Genomic DNA, 18,393 nt, shown 5'->3' with positions numbered 1-18,393 from the left:
GTAACCCTTGCAGTTCAAAGGGGAGCCCCACTACAGGGGATTATTTTAACTTTCAACAAAGTTTAGCTTTGAATGTACACTTTTACATAACACAGTTAGAGGTAACCTAGATAACCTAGTGCATGCTCACTGCAGCATAGGAGAGACATGTTCCTCTGTTCTCTACAGATATTGGGGTAGATTTAGAAAAGGCAAATAGGCTGTTAACTTTGCAAGGGAATGTCCCTTAGCTTAGTGAATGTAGTGAAAATTGACTTAGCAAATAATTCCTGATTGCATGCAAGGAACATAAGAACATTTTGCTTTCACATGATTGGATGATAAAAGTCAAAACAGCTTCACCTCATTCACTAAAGCCTAGTACACATGGGCCAATTGTTGGGCTGTTTTGGCAACCTGTGTGTACTGCAGCCGGTCCGGCCTTTTGGCCAGCTTCTGTCGAAAGGGCATGACAGAAAAAGGTCTGCTGATTGGCATCTGATCAGCGTTCTCAGTCATTGAGAGCGCTGACCGGAGTGTTCTGGTGGGGGGGGGGTCTCCATCCCCAAGGGGGGTTCCCCAGTTAGAGTACAATAGCTCAGCGGGGGAGATTGATGTACTAGCTTTGGATAGTTAGACCCCTTTCACACTGAAGCGTTTTTACAGCGTTTTAGCATTAAAAATAGCGCTCTTTAAACGCTCATAAAACGCTCTCCATGCGTCTCAATGGACCCTTTCATACTGAGTCTTGCAAGCAGCATCTTTGGAGCAGCTTTTGGGTGCTGAAAAAAAACGCCCCAAAAATGCCCCTCTCCATTGAAATGAATTGAAAGCGCTGTAAAAACGCCTTACCCTTTCACACTGAGGCGTTGCACTGGTGGGGCGTTGAGAAAAGTCCTGCAAGCAGCATCTTTGGAGCAGCTTTTGGGCTTAAAAAAAAAACGCTCCAAAAACGCCACTCTCCATTGAAATTAATTGAAAGCGCTGTAAAAACGCCTTACCCTTTCACACTGAGGCGTTGCACTGGTGGGCGTTGAGAAAAGTCCTGCAAGCAGCATCTTTAGAGCAGCTTTTGGGCGCTGAAAAAAGCACTCCAAAAACGCCCCTCTCCATTGAAATGAATTGAAAAGCGCTGCAAAAACGCCTTACCCTTTAACACTGAGGCACTGCAAAAACGCCCTTAAAACGTTAGGGTCTTAGCGGTGCTTTACCAGCACATTGGGATTGCAGATGAGGCTTTGCTCGAATAACGCTCGAATAACGCTGTAACGCTGTAATAACGCTCGAAAAATGCTTGAATAACACTCGAAAAATGCCCCAGTGTGAAAGGGGCCTTAGTCCAGTGGCTCCTCCCGAGCTGTTGAGTTTTTTTTTTTAGCCTGCTAGGTTGAACAAAAAATAAATACAAGTGTGTACCAGGCTTTAGGGAAAATTCCCTTGCAAAATTAACAACCTATTTGCCTTTAGTAAATAAACCCCATTGTATGTGACAGGTTTAGAAAAACCTGGTCAGTAACAGAAGATCCCTGGAAATAATTTTAACATGTCACTGATGTTATACCATCTATTCGGGTTGCCAGGAAGCCACATGTAGTATATTGAGTCTGGTATCACAAAGTCCACTAACAAGCCGAAATTCCCAAAAGAACCATGTTTTTTCTCATCTTTCAACAAAAGTACCCTGATTGAAAAAAGGGAGAGATCTTCTGTATTCTGTATTCTGACTCCAAGGGCCAGATTCACAAAGGGTATACGACGGCGTATCACCTGATACACCGTCGTATCCCTGTTTCTATCTATGCGACTGATTCATAGAATCAGTTACGCATAGATATCCCTAAGATCCGACAGGTTTAATTGTTTTACACTGTCGGATCTTAGGATGCAGTACTGCGGCCGCCGCTGGGGGGAGTTTGCGTCATAAACCAGCGTCGGGTATGCAAATTAGGAGTTACGGCGGATCCACAACGGATTTTCGCATTCGCTACGTCGCCGCTAGTCTAGTTTCCCGTCGCAAAGTTAGTCGTCGTTTTAGGTGCCCTAACTTTAGTCAGCAAACGTAATGCTGTCTAAAGTATGGCCGTCGTTCCCGCGTCGAAATTTAAAAATGAACGTCGTTTGCGTAACACGGAATACGGAAGTACGCTACGGGCATCGCCGTTCGAAAAAATGACGTCACGGTGCGCAAAGCACGACGGGATTTGCGAAACGGAGCATGCGCAGTAGGTCCGGCGCGGGAGCGCGCCTAATTTAAATGGCACACGCCAATTTGAATTGGCCCGCCTTGCGCCGGAGGCCGCGGGTGTAGTTTTCATCGCAAGTGCTTTGTGAATCAGGCACTTGCGATGAAAACTTGCGGCGGTGTAACGTATCTACGATACGTTACGCCGCCGCGATTCTACGTGAATCTGGCCCCTAAGCGCTTTGCTTCTCTACCAGACAAACCTGTAGTGATATAAGTTTACAGAAAATAAAATACACTGTTTTAAAAATGCACATAGACTGCACAGAAAACACTATAGAATGACGAGCAAACAAACCAGTGCAAACAGTGCACTTTTAATTCTCCTACATTTATGTATGTGCATTTACCCAATCAGAAATTGCCTGCATTTCTAAACCACGTTTCTACAGATTACACAGATAATGACAAAGTAATAAATCAATCATTTTGCTGATTCAGTTATCCCTATATACAGTATATGCAATAAAGGCAGTAAACAGTATTGTCCGGGAAATATGACACATATAGGAGATGTAAAATCTGATTATTTGCATTAAAAAAAGTTCAAATTATGGATCTGGCTAAATCTGCCCTGCCATGACCTCAGTTAACATAGAAACCGGAGTAGCTTTCAAACTCTGGAACCCTGGGAAAAATATAAAGTCTTTCATTCACATGTACAAACCCTGCTTTCTATAGGACGGAGGACTTTGTGTTGCTAGGAACTTGGCTTTATGCTACACTGATTAAAAACATATGAAGAAAGTTAGGAGGCAGGCTTGAATACAAATAATACATTAATATCCTTTAAAGTTACATACAATAATATATATATATATATATATATATATATATATATATATATATATATATATATATATATATATACAAAGACAGTAAAATATCACATTGACAGTCCTTTTAACCTTTTTTTAAAAAATAAAAATAAAATACTTGGTAAAAATTAGCTTATAGCAAATTCTGTAGGCCCATGTGCCTGTTTGAATTGAATATGCCAATTTGCATTAAATAGCTCCTGTATAGAAAGACTAACCTAAGAAACTGGAGGCTATTTAAATGCAAAGCCCACACCAAGGACAGTATAACAGATTACAGAGAAACTGAGATGATAGCCATAATACGAATAACTATGTCATATGACTTTTTGCTTAGATCCTATTTAGTCTACGAAAAGTGGCCCAAAGTACATATTATCATTGGTTGCTTTTTTTTTTTCGTCCTTCCTTCAATACAATCACTAAGGGCTCATAGAGAAGTGAAGGATTCATAAGAGTTCCTAGTATACTTATGAGACCACAATCCTCCAAGCTAATAGAACCCGGTTCAGAGCTGAATTCTGCCGAGAAACCCGGCCGTGTGTACACTTTCGGCCGAGTAAGCCGACGAGGACCTCGGCGAGGAAATAGAGAACATGTTCTCTATTTCCTCGTTGTTCTATGGGAGAACTCAGCCCGCCGAGCTCCTCGGCGGCTCCAGGACTGAACACGCCGAGGAACTCGATGTGTTTGGCACGTCGAGTTCCTCGGCCGTGTGTACGGGGCCTAATACTTGAGGGAACATTAAAGCGGAGTTCCGGCCACAATTACACTTTTTAAATATAAATACCCCTGTAATACACAAGCTTAATGTATTCTAGTAAAGTTAGTCTGTAAACTAAGGTCCGTTTTGTTAGGTTGTTACAGCATTTAGACACTTTATAAAATAGAAATTGACTGGGGCCATCTTAAGTGTGGGCATCATGAAGCCAGACTGTATGACTTCCTGGATTTCAGCCTTGCAGATCTCGCACATGCTCAGTGCTGCACAAGCAGTGTCAGATCAGGTTTCAGCACCTGTGCTGTCCAAGTCACATGATTCTTTGAGACTGGGGAATGCACAGACTCCTGGAAAGTTACACCCACTACATTCCCAGGAGTCTGTGCGGTGCATTAAGCACCTAGGTGCAGGAAGTGGGAAGATTAACTATTCTGCCTAGCAACAACACTTTGAAGGCATCTAAAAAAAAAAAAAAAAAATTCGTAAAGGACTAATGACATTTTTTTAAAACTACTGATGTAATGTTATATTTATGGGTGGAACTCCACTTTAAGATTCATGGTTTCAACAGAGTCAAAGATGTCAGACACTACAGGCAGCATGCATTTGTGGCAATCAATAACAAGATGAAACCTTTGCTCTGTTTAAAATTAAACTCCAGTTTTGACTTTTATAGGAAAGAATAGAAAATTGTAATCTCGATTCTCAGGACAAAAAATATGGTGAAGCTTAAAACAGTAGTCAACAGATGAAAAATATAAGGAAATCTCTAATAGGGACACCTGTTCTGGTGTCAACTGTCACTTTGGAGAGATTTCTTTGGAGAGATTTTTTCCCACTTCATGTTATGTTTGCAGGACAGGAAATCAGGATTTCCTTAATTAGCATACAGACAACAACGAAGACCTAAAAAAGACTGAACCTTCTGCATTCTCTCCAAAACAAGGGAAGAAAATTCTTCCCTTTTGGCACCTGTACATTTGCATCATAACACTGGAACTAGGGAGAATAAAAACTGTGCTAAAACATAGTTATAGAACCTAAGCAAGTTTTTTTTTTTTTTTATGTATTATTCATCTTGTATTATATTTATTTTTAGGATGCACTCAACGCCCTCACTGAAGCTGAACATATCACAGATGACTTGAAAACTCAACTTAATGACCTTTGCAGGTTTACAAAAGACTTAAGTGTCTACTCTTCCAAAGTGTCTGCTCTTATTAAGGAATACAACAGGTATACAGTATTTCTTCTAGAATGTGCATAATACCAGCAAGATACTTCCAGAGACTAAACTCAGAAACTAGCCATGAAATAAGGCCACTCATGTATCTTAAAGCGGAACTACACTTCATCTGAGCACACAACACCAAAAAAACATGTGTATGCTCCAGAGCATTTTTCTCGACGCGAGAAATGGGCATTAAAAATTTAGAACATGCTCTATTTTTTCACATGGTTTTTCATGTCGTCCTTTTTCACGTCATGAAAAACGGTTGTGTACACTTTAACGAGGGGAAAAAAACATGCATGCTCAGAAGCAAGTTGTAAGAGGGGAAATTAGCAAAAGCAGCCCAAAGGGTGGCGCCATTCAAATGGAACTTCCCCTTTAGAGTGCCATCGTACATGTTGTACGTCATCGCGCTATGCTCGAGCATTTTTTTTCACGAACGAGTGCATGCAAGGCAGGCTTAAGAGGAATCACGTCGAGAAAAAGGTTTTTTTTTTCCATGACATGAATAACGGTCATGTGTACGCGGCATAAGAGTTAGAACCTCTGTCACATGTTTTGAGCTGTTTGTGTTTTGGCTAGGGTGAATTACCATCTTTGTTTGTTACCAGGACTAATAGAGAAAATCCTAAAATTTTAGGTTGCCACTGACAGAAATATGTGAGGCCCCGTACACACGGCCGAGGAACTCGACGTGCCAAACACATCGAGTTCCTCGGCCAGTTCAGCCCTGAAGCCGCCGAGGAGCTCGGCGGGCCGAGAGCTCCCATAGAACAACGAGGAAATAGAGAACATGTTCTCTATTTCCTCGTCGAGCTCCTCGTCGGCTTCCTCTGCGAAATTGTACACACGGCCGGGTTTCTCGGCAGAATTCAGCCAGAAACTCGGTCGGAAGCTGAATTCTGCCGAGGAAACTGGTCGTGTGTACGGGGCCTGAGTGTAATAAAGTGAAAGTATGCCAATTGAAACCCTAGTAGCACTGACACCTGTCTTAAAGTGTTTCTATACCCATGACCCTGCATTCACTTCGTCTGGTCTCCCACAGTACACAGAACATGGAAATGCAATTATATTAGTAAATAGAAACTGCTAAATACCTTCTCTTATCGGCAGTATATAGCAGTCTTGTGACTTGTATCAGTGTCTGGTTAAAGCTTGTAGGATGAGTTTTCATTCTAAAGCCCTGTACACACGATCGGATATCTGATGGAATCTAATCCGATGGATTTTTTTGTCGGATATCCGATGAAGCTGACTTTCATCAGTCTTGCATACACACTATCAGATTAAATTCCGACCGTGCCAAAACGTGGTGACGTAAAACACTACGACGAGCCGAAAAAAAAAGTTCAATGCTTCTGAGCATGCGTTGACTTGATTCTGAACATGCGTGGATTTTTCTCCGATGGAGTTCCACACAGACGATCTGATTTTTCTAACGTTTTTTTATCCATAAGAAAAATTTTAAACATGTTTTTATTTTTTAACACCAATGTTTTCATTGGACAAACCGATCGTGTGTACACGGCTTAAGTGTCCTATGAAGCTGCAGAACCCCAGGCCCTCTGTGTAGACAGTGCTGATTGGCCCTGTGCTGATCACATGCACCCTCCCAAAAACTCTCTATTAATACACACCAAACTGAGCATGTGTAGAGTGCCCCAAAGGCTGTGTACTGTCAGGAGATGGATTGGGGACAGTAGAAGAAGGGGAGGATCAGAGAAGAACATATTTTTTTCCACAATGTAGAGGAATGACCCCCAAGGTTCCACAGTGAGTTGATTACTCTTACTGGATATTTCATTTCTCACATTTTGTTGTGCCTCCAGACAGAAAGTGAAGGGTAATGTCTTGAAATGGAAACAGACGGAAAAATAAAAATGGCCAGGGGTTTTAGTTATTACCTACCCTATTCTGATTGTATCACACTATGATAGCTATCAAGGGATTCTAAAGTGGCTTCTCAAGTAATCACATGTAAAGTTAACCAGTTAAATGCTATAACAGCTTTTTAAATCTGGTCTGAAGTTCAGTGAACTACAGAAAGATTTTGGCATATCTTACAGTCATACATTTGTTTTGTCTTTTTATGTATGAAGACTTTGCTTGCAAGCCTCAAAGGTCTGTCAAAGTAAAGAGCAAACATTACAGCAGAGATTCCGCACAGGCTTCCGGGACTTTCAGCAGTGGCTGGTAAATGCAAAAGTGATGACCGCCAAGTGTTTCAATGTTCATGAAAGTGTTACTGAAGCATCAGCCAGCCTGGACAGAATTCAAGTAAGATGATATGCTGTTTATGAGGTTGTAGTATATTGTTAAGTAGTATTCTATCCTTTGTATTGCGTACTGTGCAGAGGCGTAACTAGAACCTTCAGGGCCCTGGTGCAAGAAATCATAAAGGGTCCCCTGACCACCAGCCAGGGCCCCCTCCACGGTGGCGAGGCACCAGGTCCTGGTCACAAGTGCAACCTTGGTATTTCCGCTACTGGTGTCAGTATTTTTTTATTTTTGCTTTTTTTACATTTTATTCTTTACCATTTATTTTATTTATTTTACAATGACATTTTTTATTATTTTTTCCATTTTTTTTTAGCAGACCTCTGATGTTTTACCACAGAGAAAGGAGATTGAGGACACAGCTCTCGATCTCCACCTCTGCAGCCCCAGCAGTACAGAATGAATGGACATGAATAGCTCTGTACAGAGATTTGCATTCATTCACAAACTGACACATAGTACACACAGTTTACTATGTCTCACTTACTAATGGACAGAGTCAGTGATTGGTACCGACTGATCAAGAAAGGGGCCAGTAAATGACACATTTACCGGTTCCCTCCCCGCTCTCCATCCTAACAGATTCCCGAAACAGTCGACGGGAGAGGGAGGAATCTGGAATCACTGCAGGAGATGGGGGGGAGTTCACAGGAGCTTGGGGCAGCAGGAGGTGTATAGGAGTGGCGGCATTTAGAGGAACCGATCCCTTCCATTTTTCTCCTGCAGCCACTGAAAAGCTGGAAAAGTGGAAAATGGAAGGGATCGGTTCCTCTATATGTTGGCCCTCCCATCCCGGTGTATAGGGGGCCACACAGGCCCCCTGGAGCAGGGGGCCAGGTTGCAGTTGTGACCACTGTGACCCCTGTATGTACTCCCCTGGTTCTGTGCGTAGTGTATCACACATGTATTGTGTTTTTTCAGCTATTTAAACTTTTTTCTAGGAGTGCCTTTCGGAGAGTGAGAGTGGTCAACATAAACTACAAATAGTAACATCAAGAGGTGAACTTTTGTGCAGTATTATGCCTGAGGAGAAAATTAAAACTATCCAGCAGAAGGTCCAGACAGCAAAAAATGATTGGAAGAGCTTCATTTCATCTCTTCATCAAAAGGAATCTGCTTTAGAGGTTGATTTTTATTTTATACTTAGTAATATATAATATGTACATATCGTACTTTATAACTGGCGGTATGATAACACCATGCTTTCTTATGTGAGCAGTAGACAATCCAACATGTTCTATTTTTGAGTAAATAGACTATAAACTGAAATTCTGATTAATAGTATATCTTCATGACATACAGTAGCACTGATTTGGTCTCTCAGTTCTTGATTTTGGTAGGACTGTCCTGATTTTAACATCACAAAAAGGGTTGGACTTGTTAAACAATAAGCATAGTATTTTTAACCAGTTCCCGACCCCCGCATGTACATATACGTCCACAATATGGCACGTACAGGCACATGGGCGTACACGTACGTCCTCGCCTATTAGCGGGTGGGGGGTCCGATCGGGACCCCCCCCGCTACATGCGGAGGTCGGGTCCGCTCGGGGAGCGATCCGGGACCACGGCGCGGCTATTTGTTTATAGCCGCTCCGTCGCGATCGCTCCCCGGAGCTGAAACACGGCTTCCCCGTCCTTCACTATGGCGGCGCATCGATCGCGTCATTCCCTTTATAGGGAAGACACGATCGATGACGTCATTCCTACAGCCACACCCCCAAACAGTTGTAAACACATACTAGGTGCACCCTAACTCCTACAGCGCCACCTGTGGTTAACTCCCAAACTGCAACTGTCATTTTCACAATAAAGAATGCAATTTAAATGCATTTTTTGCTGTGAAAATGACAATGGTCCCAAAAATGTGTCAAAATTGTCCGAAGTGTCCGCCATAATGTCGCAGTCACGAAAAAAATTGCTGATCGCCGCCATTAGTAGTAAAAAAAAAAAAATTAATAAAAATGCAATAAAACTATCCCCTATTTTGTAAACACTATAAATTTTGCGCAAACCAATCGATAAACGCTTATTGCGATTTTTTTTACTAAAAATAGGTAGAAGAATACGTATCGGCCTAAACTGAGGAAAAAAAATGTTTTTATATATGTTTTTGGGGGATATTTATTACAGCAAAAAGTAAAAAATATTGCATTTTTTTCAAAATTGTCGCTCTATTTTTGTTTATAGCGCAAAAACTAAAAACCGCAGATGTGATCAAATACCACCAAAAGAAAGCTCTATTTGTGGGGAAAAAAGGACGCCAATTTTGTTTGGGAGCCACGTCGCACGACCGCGCAATTGTCTGTTAAAGCGACGCAGTCCCGAACTGTAAAAACACCTTGGGTCTTTAGGCTGCATATTGGTCCGGGGCTTAACTGGTTAAAGTATTGGCGTGTTTGGGAAAATCTGTAGTACACTTGAGAAGATGGCGTATGAGATGACACTCTTTTATGTTCGTTGCCATCCTGATTAGTCTTATGGTATTAATTAGTTAGGTTAGTTTAGTCAAGCTTGATAAAATATAAATTTCCAATCTCAGTGCTTTTAAGTAAACATCTTTTTTCATATTAAAAGCGACTAACTGTATCAGCATATATATGTTCTGCATCAAAATGTTGCCTCAAGCAGACCCAGTGGCACATGGTTTTTACGGAACAGGCAGATCTCTGAGCAACTATCTTTTTGACAGACCTAATGTAGTCTTCAAGTGTATACCATTGTGCAGTTTTGATAAATTACCATTCTCTGTATTAAAGGATGGCAGAAAGTGTTCTTAAGTAACTCTTCTCAGTGTGTGTACAGCCATACAATGGTGGGAACAGTCTCATACAATTATGAAAGTGCAAACAGGTTTACTTATGATTAACTGATTTTGGCTTGCAGATTATATGAATTTTACTGCAAATATAAAGTACATAAAACTGCATAGGTGTGAACAGTGTACTATACAGGCATACATTTTTTTTCCCCTTTTTATCGAATTACCCAATATCCCTTTTTTATGTTGTTTTTTACTTACTCTGCTGACTATGTATATGTTTACGCTTGTATTTTTTTACTTTTTAGCTTTCTAGGATTCATTGATTCAGCATGTGTTAGGTTCAATAAAGGTTTATTGAATTTTTAGACAAGTATAAACAGAAAGTCAACATGATTTGATCGAGCGTCCGACAAAGGGTGACCCGATCCGAAAATCATATAACATGCACAATCCGTAATATAGAAAATAAAATGGTACAAACAGTTACTAGATTCAGCATGTGTTAGTGGCTATCAATAATAATGTTAATTTGTTGCATTTATTGTAGAATCTAAAGGTACAAATGAGAGACTTTGAATCAAGTGCTCAGCCAGTTCAGGAGTGGCTCAGCAATACTGAACGAATAGTCCAAGACAGTAATAATCGCCTCCATGACCTGCCCTCTAAAAGAAAGGAACATCAGAAGCTGCAGGTAACTTCTGGCCTTATTCCTGTGTGTGTCCATAGCCTCCCTAGGCTATAGCATTTAGGATGTTATACCAACATAGTCTAAATTATTTCCTCCAGACATAAGCTTACCTAGTACCGGTAATAATCTAACAAACTGTTCTCAGCTTAAAGGCCGGCTTTACCCAAAACTGATTGGTACTCATATAGTATGACTAACCTGCTGGCTGCTTATAGCTGTTTCAGGCCTCGTACACACGACCGAGAAACTCGACGGGCGAAACACATCATTTTCCTCGTCGAGTTCCTTGTTAGGCTGTCGAGGAACTCGACAAGGCAAGTTTCTCCATTCCCGTCGAAGAAATAGAGAACTTGCTCTCTTTTTGGCTCGTCGAGTTTCTAGTCAGTTTCCTCAACGAAAATGTACACACGACCGGTTTCCTCGCCAAAAAAAAAAAAAATCTCCCAGCAAGTTTCTTGCTGTTTTTTGCAGAGAAACTCGGTCGTGTGTACGAGGCCTCAGACTCCAGTTGTGAAATTTCCCAGTTTTCGTCTCCTCTATTTCCGACATGGCCATCATGAGGATGGTGGAGTTGGACTTCTCCATTATTTGTGTATATTACTTTTGGAGAATTCAGCAGAAGTGACACCCCCATTTGGCTTGCCATTGGTTCATTTGGGTAGCTTTTAGAATTTTGGGAGGTATTTCAATGCTGGAAAGCTTTAAAAAGCCAACACGTGATTCAGTTTTTGAGCTGAAAAGTACATTTTGGGTAGAGATGGCCTATTGTCTAACATGTTGCACCCAGCTTTTTACTAATGTCTGTATGCCATTGTTTTCTGCTCTGTTTGAAATGTGCTTGTGCTCTCTAGTCTATCCTGGAAGAAATAGCCTGTCATGAACCACAGATCACCAGACTAAAAGAAAAAGCTCAGCAGTTAAGGGAAGGACAGTCTGCCAGCAAAACCTGTGCGCACAGGGTGTCTCAGCTGTCTGCTCAATATCTAGCTTTAAACAATCTAACCAAGGTAATGTTTCACGGTTTGTGCTTGCTGCTTCTATGTTACTCTTGATGTGTTATCTTTATTGCTGCACCTGATGCTATGTACAGCATGGATTGTTTTAACTGCCTGAACAGTAACCTGTATAATCTGTACAACTAATTTGATAGGCCTTAAAAAACATTGTAATAGACATAAGCTTAAGAGACGGAGGCTAGGTAAAGTTTGGCACTATGCTGTTGCAAGGAAGCTCTGAAGACTTTATGTAAGGTAAGTCTGGTCTTTTACTTCCCAGTCTGTTATGTCATACCAAAATTAGTGCATGCTGTAAATTGCCTCCAGCACTGGTCCTGTTTCTTCGTGCTGGAGGCTGCCATTTTGCTGAAGCCCAGAGCCCCTGAACAGCAGTAAATCATAAAGTGGAACTAAACCCATCAGTTTAACATTTTCAAAAAACAGTTACATTCCTGGAATTCCTGGAATGTCGAATGTGCAAACTGTCACATTTGCTTGTGTCCTCAGCCAAACTGCCATGGCTGGAGCCATAACTGTGCAGCGCCATGACAGTTGCAGCATTCTTGGATGTAAAGATAGGACGGTTTAATTCCGTTTTAAGGCTGTCAGCAGATCAGTCTCTACAAACTCAACAGTGCCTAAAAATGGAGAGCAACTAAGTATGTGGGGAGCTGGGCGAGACTGTGTACTACTGGATTTTAACTTTCCTGGCGGTATTCCCGAGTCGGGCTCGGGGTGGAAATCCTGTACCATTAGCGGTATCCCCGAGCCAGACTCGGAATTGCATTGCAGTATCCACAGGCAGAGTTTACTTACCTTGTCCCCTGGATCCTGCGATGCCTCCCTGCTGTGTGATCGAGCTGTCTCCTTGCTCGATTCACACAGTGCCCGCGTGCCGCCGTGCTCCGTTCCCTGCGTCATTACGATGCATGGGGGCGGAGATCGGCGACAAATTCAAAAGTAAATACACAGTACACATACATGTACTTACATACAGTATGATATAATTACACACCCCCTTTGTCCCTAGTGGTCTACCCAGTGTCCTGCATGCACTTTTATATAATAAATACTGTTCTTTCTGCCTGGAAACTGGAGATTGTCCATATCAACCAAAAAGTGTCCCTTTACATCAAAAGTTTTAGAGCAGCTAGAAAACAGCGATAATAAATTAGAATCACTTGCAGAATTGAGCGATAGCAATTTGTGGGGGAATTTCTTTATCAAACAATAAAAGTAATGACAGCGACAATTCTGCAACTGAGCAAATTTCAGTGTTTTTGATTTGATTACATTATTGAATCATTTTTATTATAATTATATTATTATTTGTTATAATTATTTATAGTTATTTATTATATTATAATTTATGATTTTGTGTTTCAAACTTTATCATACCCGGGATGTCTACTAGACTCTTGTTTGGACAGATTTAAGTGAGTTATTCCTAAGAATTACTGACCTACAATCTAAAGCGCCAAATTTCCATGCAAAACAATTGTACCACTTTCAGCACCTAAAACCAGAAAGAATCATACTGCCACGGAGGTTAAATAACATAGAGACTTATTTTTAAAGTTTTACATAGCTATACCTGTAAAAAGGGCCAGCCTAAAGTGATCTAGTAGGAATTGTCTGACTAAAGTTCCACATTAAGCTCAGCAACTGTAAGCCTAACTTAATCCACATCATCATCACCAATCCACACAACTGCAGGGCATAGGAATTAGAAGGTGGTACTACAGTAGTTAATGAGAGTCACTGCCGTAAATATGCTTCCCCAAGGCAGTGGGGTCAGTCCAGGGGAGCAGAACAAATGAATGGTGATGACAGCAGTCATAGATGTAGTACAGTATGTGTACCTGACACCTCACTAAGAGCTTGTACATAATGGTCTAGCTCAATACACTTTTCTAATGCTGGGAGTTAGAATGTACAGGAAAGTTCCAATTGAGTTCTCCATTTGAGTGTACTGTGCACTGACCTTATAGCCAATATCAGATACTGGTGTACTGGAAGGAAGAAAATGAAGAGAGAGAGAGGATGGAAGTCTTAGGAGACGTCTCATCTGGTTCTTGATTTATTTCCCTTTTTGCTTTGTGTGCAACAGATTCTTTTTATCAAGTCAGAGAACAAGCCTTAGTTCAATTGCCAAATGATCTTCACAGTTTTTGTACCCAAATGATCTTCTATATGTGTGTGCAGCCTTTGGCATTAGGGTGTGCACCCCAAAGCTCAAACACACTCTACCGATCACTCACGATGTTCATTCAGAAAGGGAAGGGGCCGGTAAATGGCATATTTACTGGCCCCTTCCCCCACTCATCCTAAAACATCCACAACAACAACCAGTGGGAGAGGAGGGAAGCCGGCAGTGCTGCAGGGGCAGCCAGATCAGGTGGGTAATTTGTTCTGCACAGGGTAATTAGGGTGTGCCTGGGCACGCCTGACATACCCTGTGCGCACGCCTATGTGATCTTCACAGTTTTTGTACCCAAATGATCTTCACAGTTTTTTAACAAAACCTGTGGAGATCATTTGGCATATTACTAACTTTGGTTGTTCTTGGAATCTGAATGGTTAAAAAAAAAGGCTGCTGTACATATACAACTAAAGGGAAAAACAAAAATTAGAAACCAGATGTGAGCAGTAGAGTGTCTAATTATAGTACTGTGCAAAAGTCTTAGGCAGGTATGACAAATAATCCTGCTGTAAATTAAGAATGCTTTCAGAAATAGATGTCTTCGTAGTATATTTTTATCAATTAATAAAATGTAAAGAAATTAACATAAGAGAAATCCAAATCAAATCAATATTTGGTGTGACCACCCTTTGCCTTCAAAACAGTACCAATTATTCTAGGTACACTTCATCTTGGACACACCTGATCACAGATCGAGGTAAAGGGCCAATCAGAGCTGACCACATGTAAACAAACTTGCCAGTTATCAGCATTCTTTTCCTCACGCACATGAGGAAAAGAGAGACGGTAAACGACAGGGCATGTTTACAACTGATAATTATCAGTGCATCCTCATCAGTGCAGCCTATCAGTGCCCATCAGTGCAGTTTATCAGTGTCCTTCAGTGCTGGCTAGCAGTGCCCATCAGTGCTGCCTATAAGGGCCCATCAGTGCAGCCTCGTCAGTGCAGCTTATCTGTGGCCATTAGTGCCGCCTCATCAGTGCAGCCACATCAGTGTGCATCCTCACCTGTGCAGATCAGTTCAGCCTCACCATTTCTCATCAGTGCAACCTCACCATTGCTCATCAGTGCATCTTCACCATTGCTCATCAGTGCAGCCTCACCATTGCTCATCAGTGCAGCCTCACCATTGCTCATCAGTGCAGCCTCACCATTGCTCATCAGTACAGCCTCACCAGGGCCCATCAGTGCAGCTATATCAGTGCTTATTTGCAAAAATGTATAACAGAAACTAAGAAAAACTTTTTTCTTTCCAAAATGTTCAGGTCTTTTTTCATTAGTTTAGCAAAAACCTAGTGATTTTTAAATACCATCATAAGAAATCTCTATTTGTGTGGAAATAAATAATACAATGTATATATGGGTACAGTTATACAAGACCACACAATTGTCATTCAAAGTGCGACAGCACTGAAAGCTGAAAATTGGCCTGGGCAGAAAGGGGGTGAAAGTGGCCAGTATTGAAGTGAATAAAGAAGAACAAGGAGTCTGAGGGATGGTTTGCCGCTAGCAGAGCCTTGATCTCAACATCATAAAATCTGGGATTACATTTGAGGCAGCCTACACCACAGAAGATATGTGGTTAATTCTCCAAGATGTTTGGAACAACCTACCTGCCAAGTTCCTACAAAAACTGGGGGCAAGTGTACGCTTCTGTTCTGAAAGCATTCTTAAATGACAGCATTTTTTCACACCTGCCTAAAACTGTTGCACAGTACTGTATATACGCACTACAAATACTATTCTGTTGATTGATAGGTATTATCCTATAATTAAATATCTCTGTAGAAGAACTTTTAGATTTCTCGTATTTCACTAAAAGATTCTTATACACTTTTCTCCATCATTTGTTGCATTAGTTAAGCTACCAGGCTCAGAACATAGTATTAGGGAAGTCATGCTTTTACACTTTCCTTGTAGTGTGGAGACTTGGACGCTCATGAAAAGATTTCCCTTATGCCACGTACACACGATCATTTTTCGGGTTGTAAAAAACAACGTTTTTCAGGCTCTAGAAAAAAACAAAGTTTTTTTCAACTTGATCATTAAAACGGTCTTGCCAACACACTCGCGTGAAAAAAAAAAATGCTCTACCAAACCGCGGTGACGTAAGACGTACGACGGCACTATAAAGGGGAAGTTCCATTAGGATGAGGCCACCCTTTGGATTGCTTTAGCTGATTTTGTGTTAGTAAAAGACGATTCGCGCTTTTCTGTCTGTTATGCGTGATGAATGTGCTTACTCCATTACGAACGGTAGTTTTACCAGAACAAGCGCTCCCATCTCATAACTTGCTTCTGAGCACGGGCAGATTTTTCATGTCGTTAAAGCCCACACACGACCATTTTTTACAACCCGAAAAACGACAAAGTTAAAAACGTTGTTGAAAAATAGAGCATGTTCGAAAAAAAAATTCCCGTTTTTCAGAACCTGAAAAATGCTCTGAAGCCCACACACGATCGTTTTTAATGACATTCATTTGAATGGGCTGCTGTACTTGCAGAAAATGCATGGAAAAAGTCTCTTAACCTTTTCTAAATACGCAGCCGCAATAAAACCAATTGATGCTATGTGTTTCTGCGTATGGGAAAACATGCCACAGTTTCCAATGTGTTACGGTTCCATTAAACATTAATAGCACCCCTACATGTCTGCTAAACAGCAGCCTGTTCTTTCTGCGGGTGTGCAAATACATGAGGATTACACGTAGACCCACACCCACATATAGTAGATGTGAACCTAGCCTTAGGAATCACTACACAATCAATGTCAGTGCAAAAAGAGAAAAGCACACAGTCACAAATATATTGTACAGCTTTTGAAGACTCTGCATTGTTCTAAATTTCCAATATTGCACCTAATTCCTCTGTAGGAAAAAATGTCAAGGATGGACCGAGTTGTTGCAGAACATCAGCAGTTTTCTCAAGCCTTGAATGAGCTTCAGGACTGGACAAAGGATTCTATTCACCTGCTGCAGTCCTACTGTCACCCGACAGCAGATAAAAGTGTCCTTGACAGTAGAATGTCTAAACTGGAGGTAACTATTTCACAAGCATTTCATTTATTTTTATCTTATATTCATTCTGCAAATATTGTATTTCATGAGTAATCCTTATAGTTTACTCATCCTAATGTGCACTGTGCTCGTAAAATCTAAATAACACAAATAAAATAATTCACAAAACAAGTCCTTAAAAGTTGTATTAATAATCTCAATAATTATATGTTCCCAATTATCAGTGCCCAATCATATTATATCAGTGCTTTGCAGTTAAAAAGTGCAAAAAGTTTCTTCAAAATGTAATATGCATGCATTAACTGAGGTCTCCCTCTGAAATGGATATACTCACCAAAAGCTGTGGACCGCTAGATTTTAATGGTCAATATGTGCTTGACATTTTCTAGCCACATTGTTTAGTAGACTGCCTCTCTTCACCATGCAAAGGAATTAAACGATTCCATAGTGTTAAACAAACAACCAACCAATAGGAATCACACTCACAGTGAAGAGTACTATACTAGCACATCACTAGTGACCATAATTTAATAAAATGTACTCTGCTTCAGTGGATTATTCAGTAAAGCATATAAAATAAAGTGTAAAAAGTGCCCAAATGTGTTCCAACCATAAACGTATCCAGTTATGTGCATCGCTCTTGTGCTCCCCCTGAAGTAAATTGACTCATTAAATATGATAGAGATCAGAGTAACACTTGATGGAATCAGGTAATAACTTTCCCTATTGATTGACTTTCTTTCACCACAGATTTACATTCAAAATTCCTCTCAAGTTAACATATACATAGAGAAAACTGAAACTCTATTGTGTAAAACCACAAGTACCGTATTTACTACATAAGACACAGTCTGCCTTTCTCTGGATCAACTATGGGTATAGGATTGTATATATGTTTTTTTTTTTTTTTATATGCTGGTTGAACTGGATAGACTTGTGTCTCTTTTCAACCAGATTAACTATGTAACTATGTCAAGTAAAACACACTCCTAGAGACATGTACTATAACAGCACCAAGTATTCAGTTTATGTGCCTTTTTCACCGGTCAAACCCCATGGCAGCACTTTCAGATTGTGTAATAGCATCAGCATTTCCTCTGGCCACTCAACCCGTTTTGTTCATGTAACTTCTTCAGGAGTTGATATGCATATTACTCTGGTTTCTCAACTTGAATTTAGACTGCCTGACAGATGTTTGTGCCATGTCTGGTTTATGTAGAAGTGCAGCTTCTTGGATATCTAAATGACAATTTCTGTAGGGTTTTCTGCACACGAGTATGAAACATCTGTTGTTTAAACTTGCATTGATCTTGTTGGCTTAGTACATATCGGCGTTCGTTTTGATTTTCACTATAAACTTTATTTACTGTCAGGGATATTCCAAAGAAATGTATGTCAAGAATGGTGGAGGGACTGTCCATATAAATAAGTAAAATTTTAAACTGTAAAGTAAAACT

At 40.7% G+C, this 18,393-nt stretch overlaps 1 protein-coding gene across 1 annotated transcript in view; it reads left to right on the top strand.

Moving 5' to 3' along the window:
• The window catches only part of SYNE1 (spectrin repeat containing nuclear envelope protein 1), a 595,717-nt gene that overhangs the window by 251,645 nt on the left and 325,679 nt on the right, over window positions 1-18,393 (top strand). The window contains exons 54-59 of the mRNA XM_040350885.1: window positions 4,860-4,996; window positions 7,091-7,268; window positions 8,210-8,392; window positions 10,580-10,723; window positions 11,572-11,727; window positions 16,793-16,957. Of these exons, the coding sequence (XP_040206819.1) occupies window positions 4,860-4,996; window positions 7,091-7,268; window positions 8,210-8,392; window positions 10,580-10,723; window positions 11,572-11,727; window positions 16,793-16,957 (963 nt within the window). The remainder of the gene's footprint in view (window positions 1-4,859; window positions 4,997-7,090; window positions 7,269-8,209; window positions 8,393-10,579; window positions 10,724-11,571; window positions 11,728-16,792; window positions 16,958-18,393) is intronic.

Source organism: Rana temporaria, chromosome 4, assembly GCF_905171775.1.
Source record: "Rana temporaria chromosome 4, aRanTem1.1, whole genome shotgun sequence".
NCBI classification, from domain to species: Eukaryota; Metazoa; Chordata; class Amphibia; order Anura; family Ranidae; genus Rana; species Rana temporaria.
The sequence above is the reverse complement of the archived record's forward strand: the minus strand, read 5'-3'. Positions and strand labels throughout refer to the sequence as shown.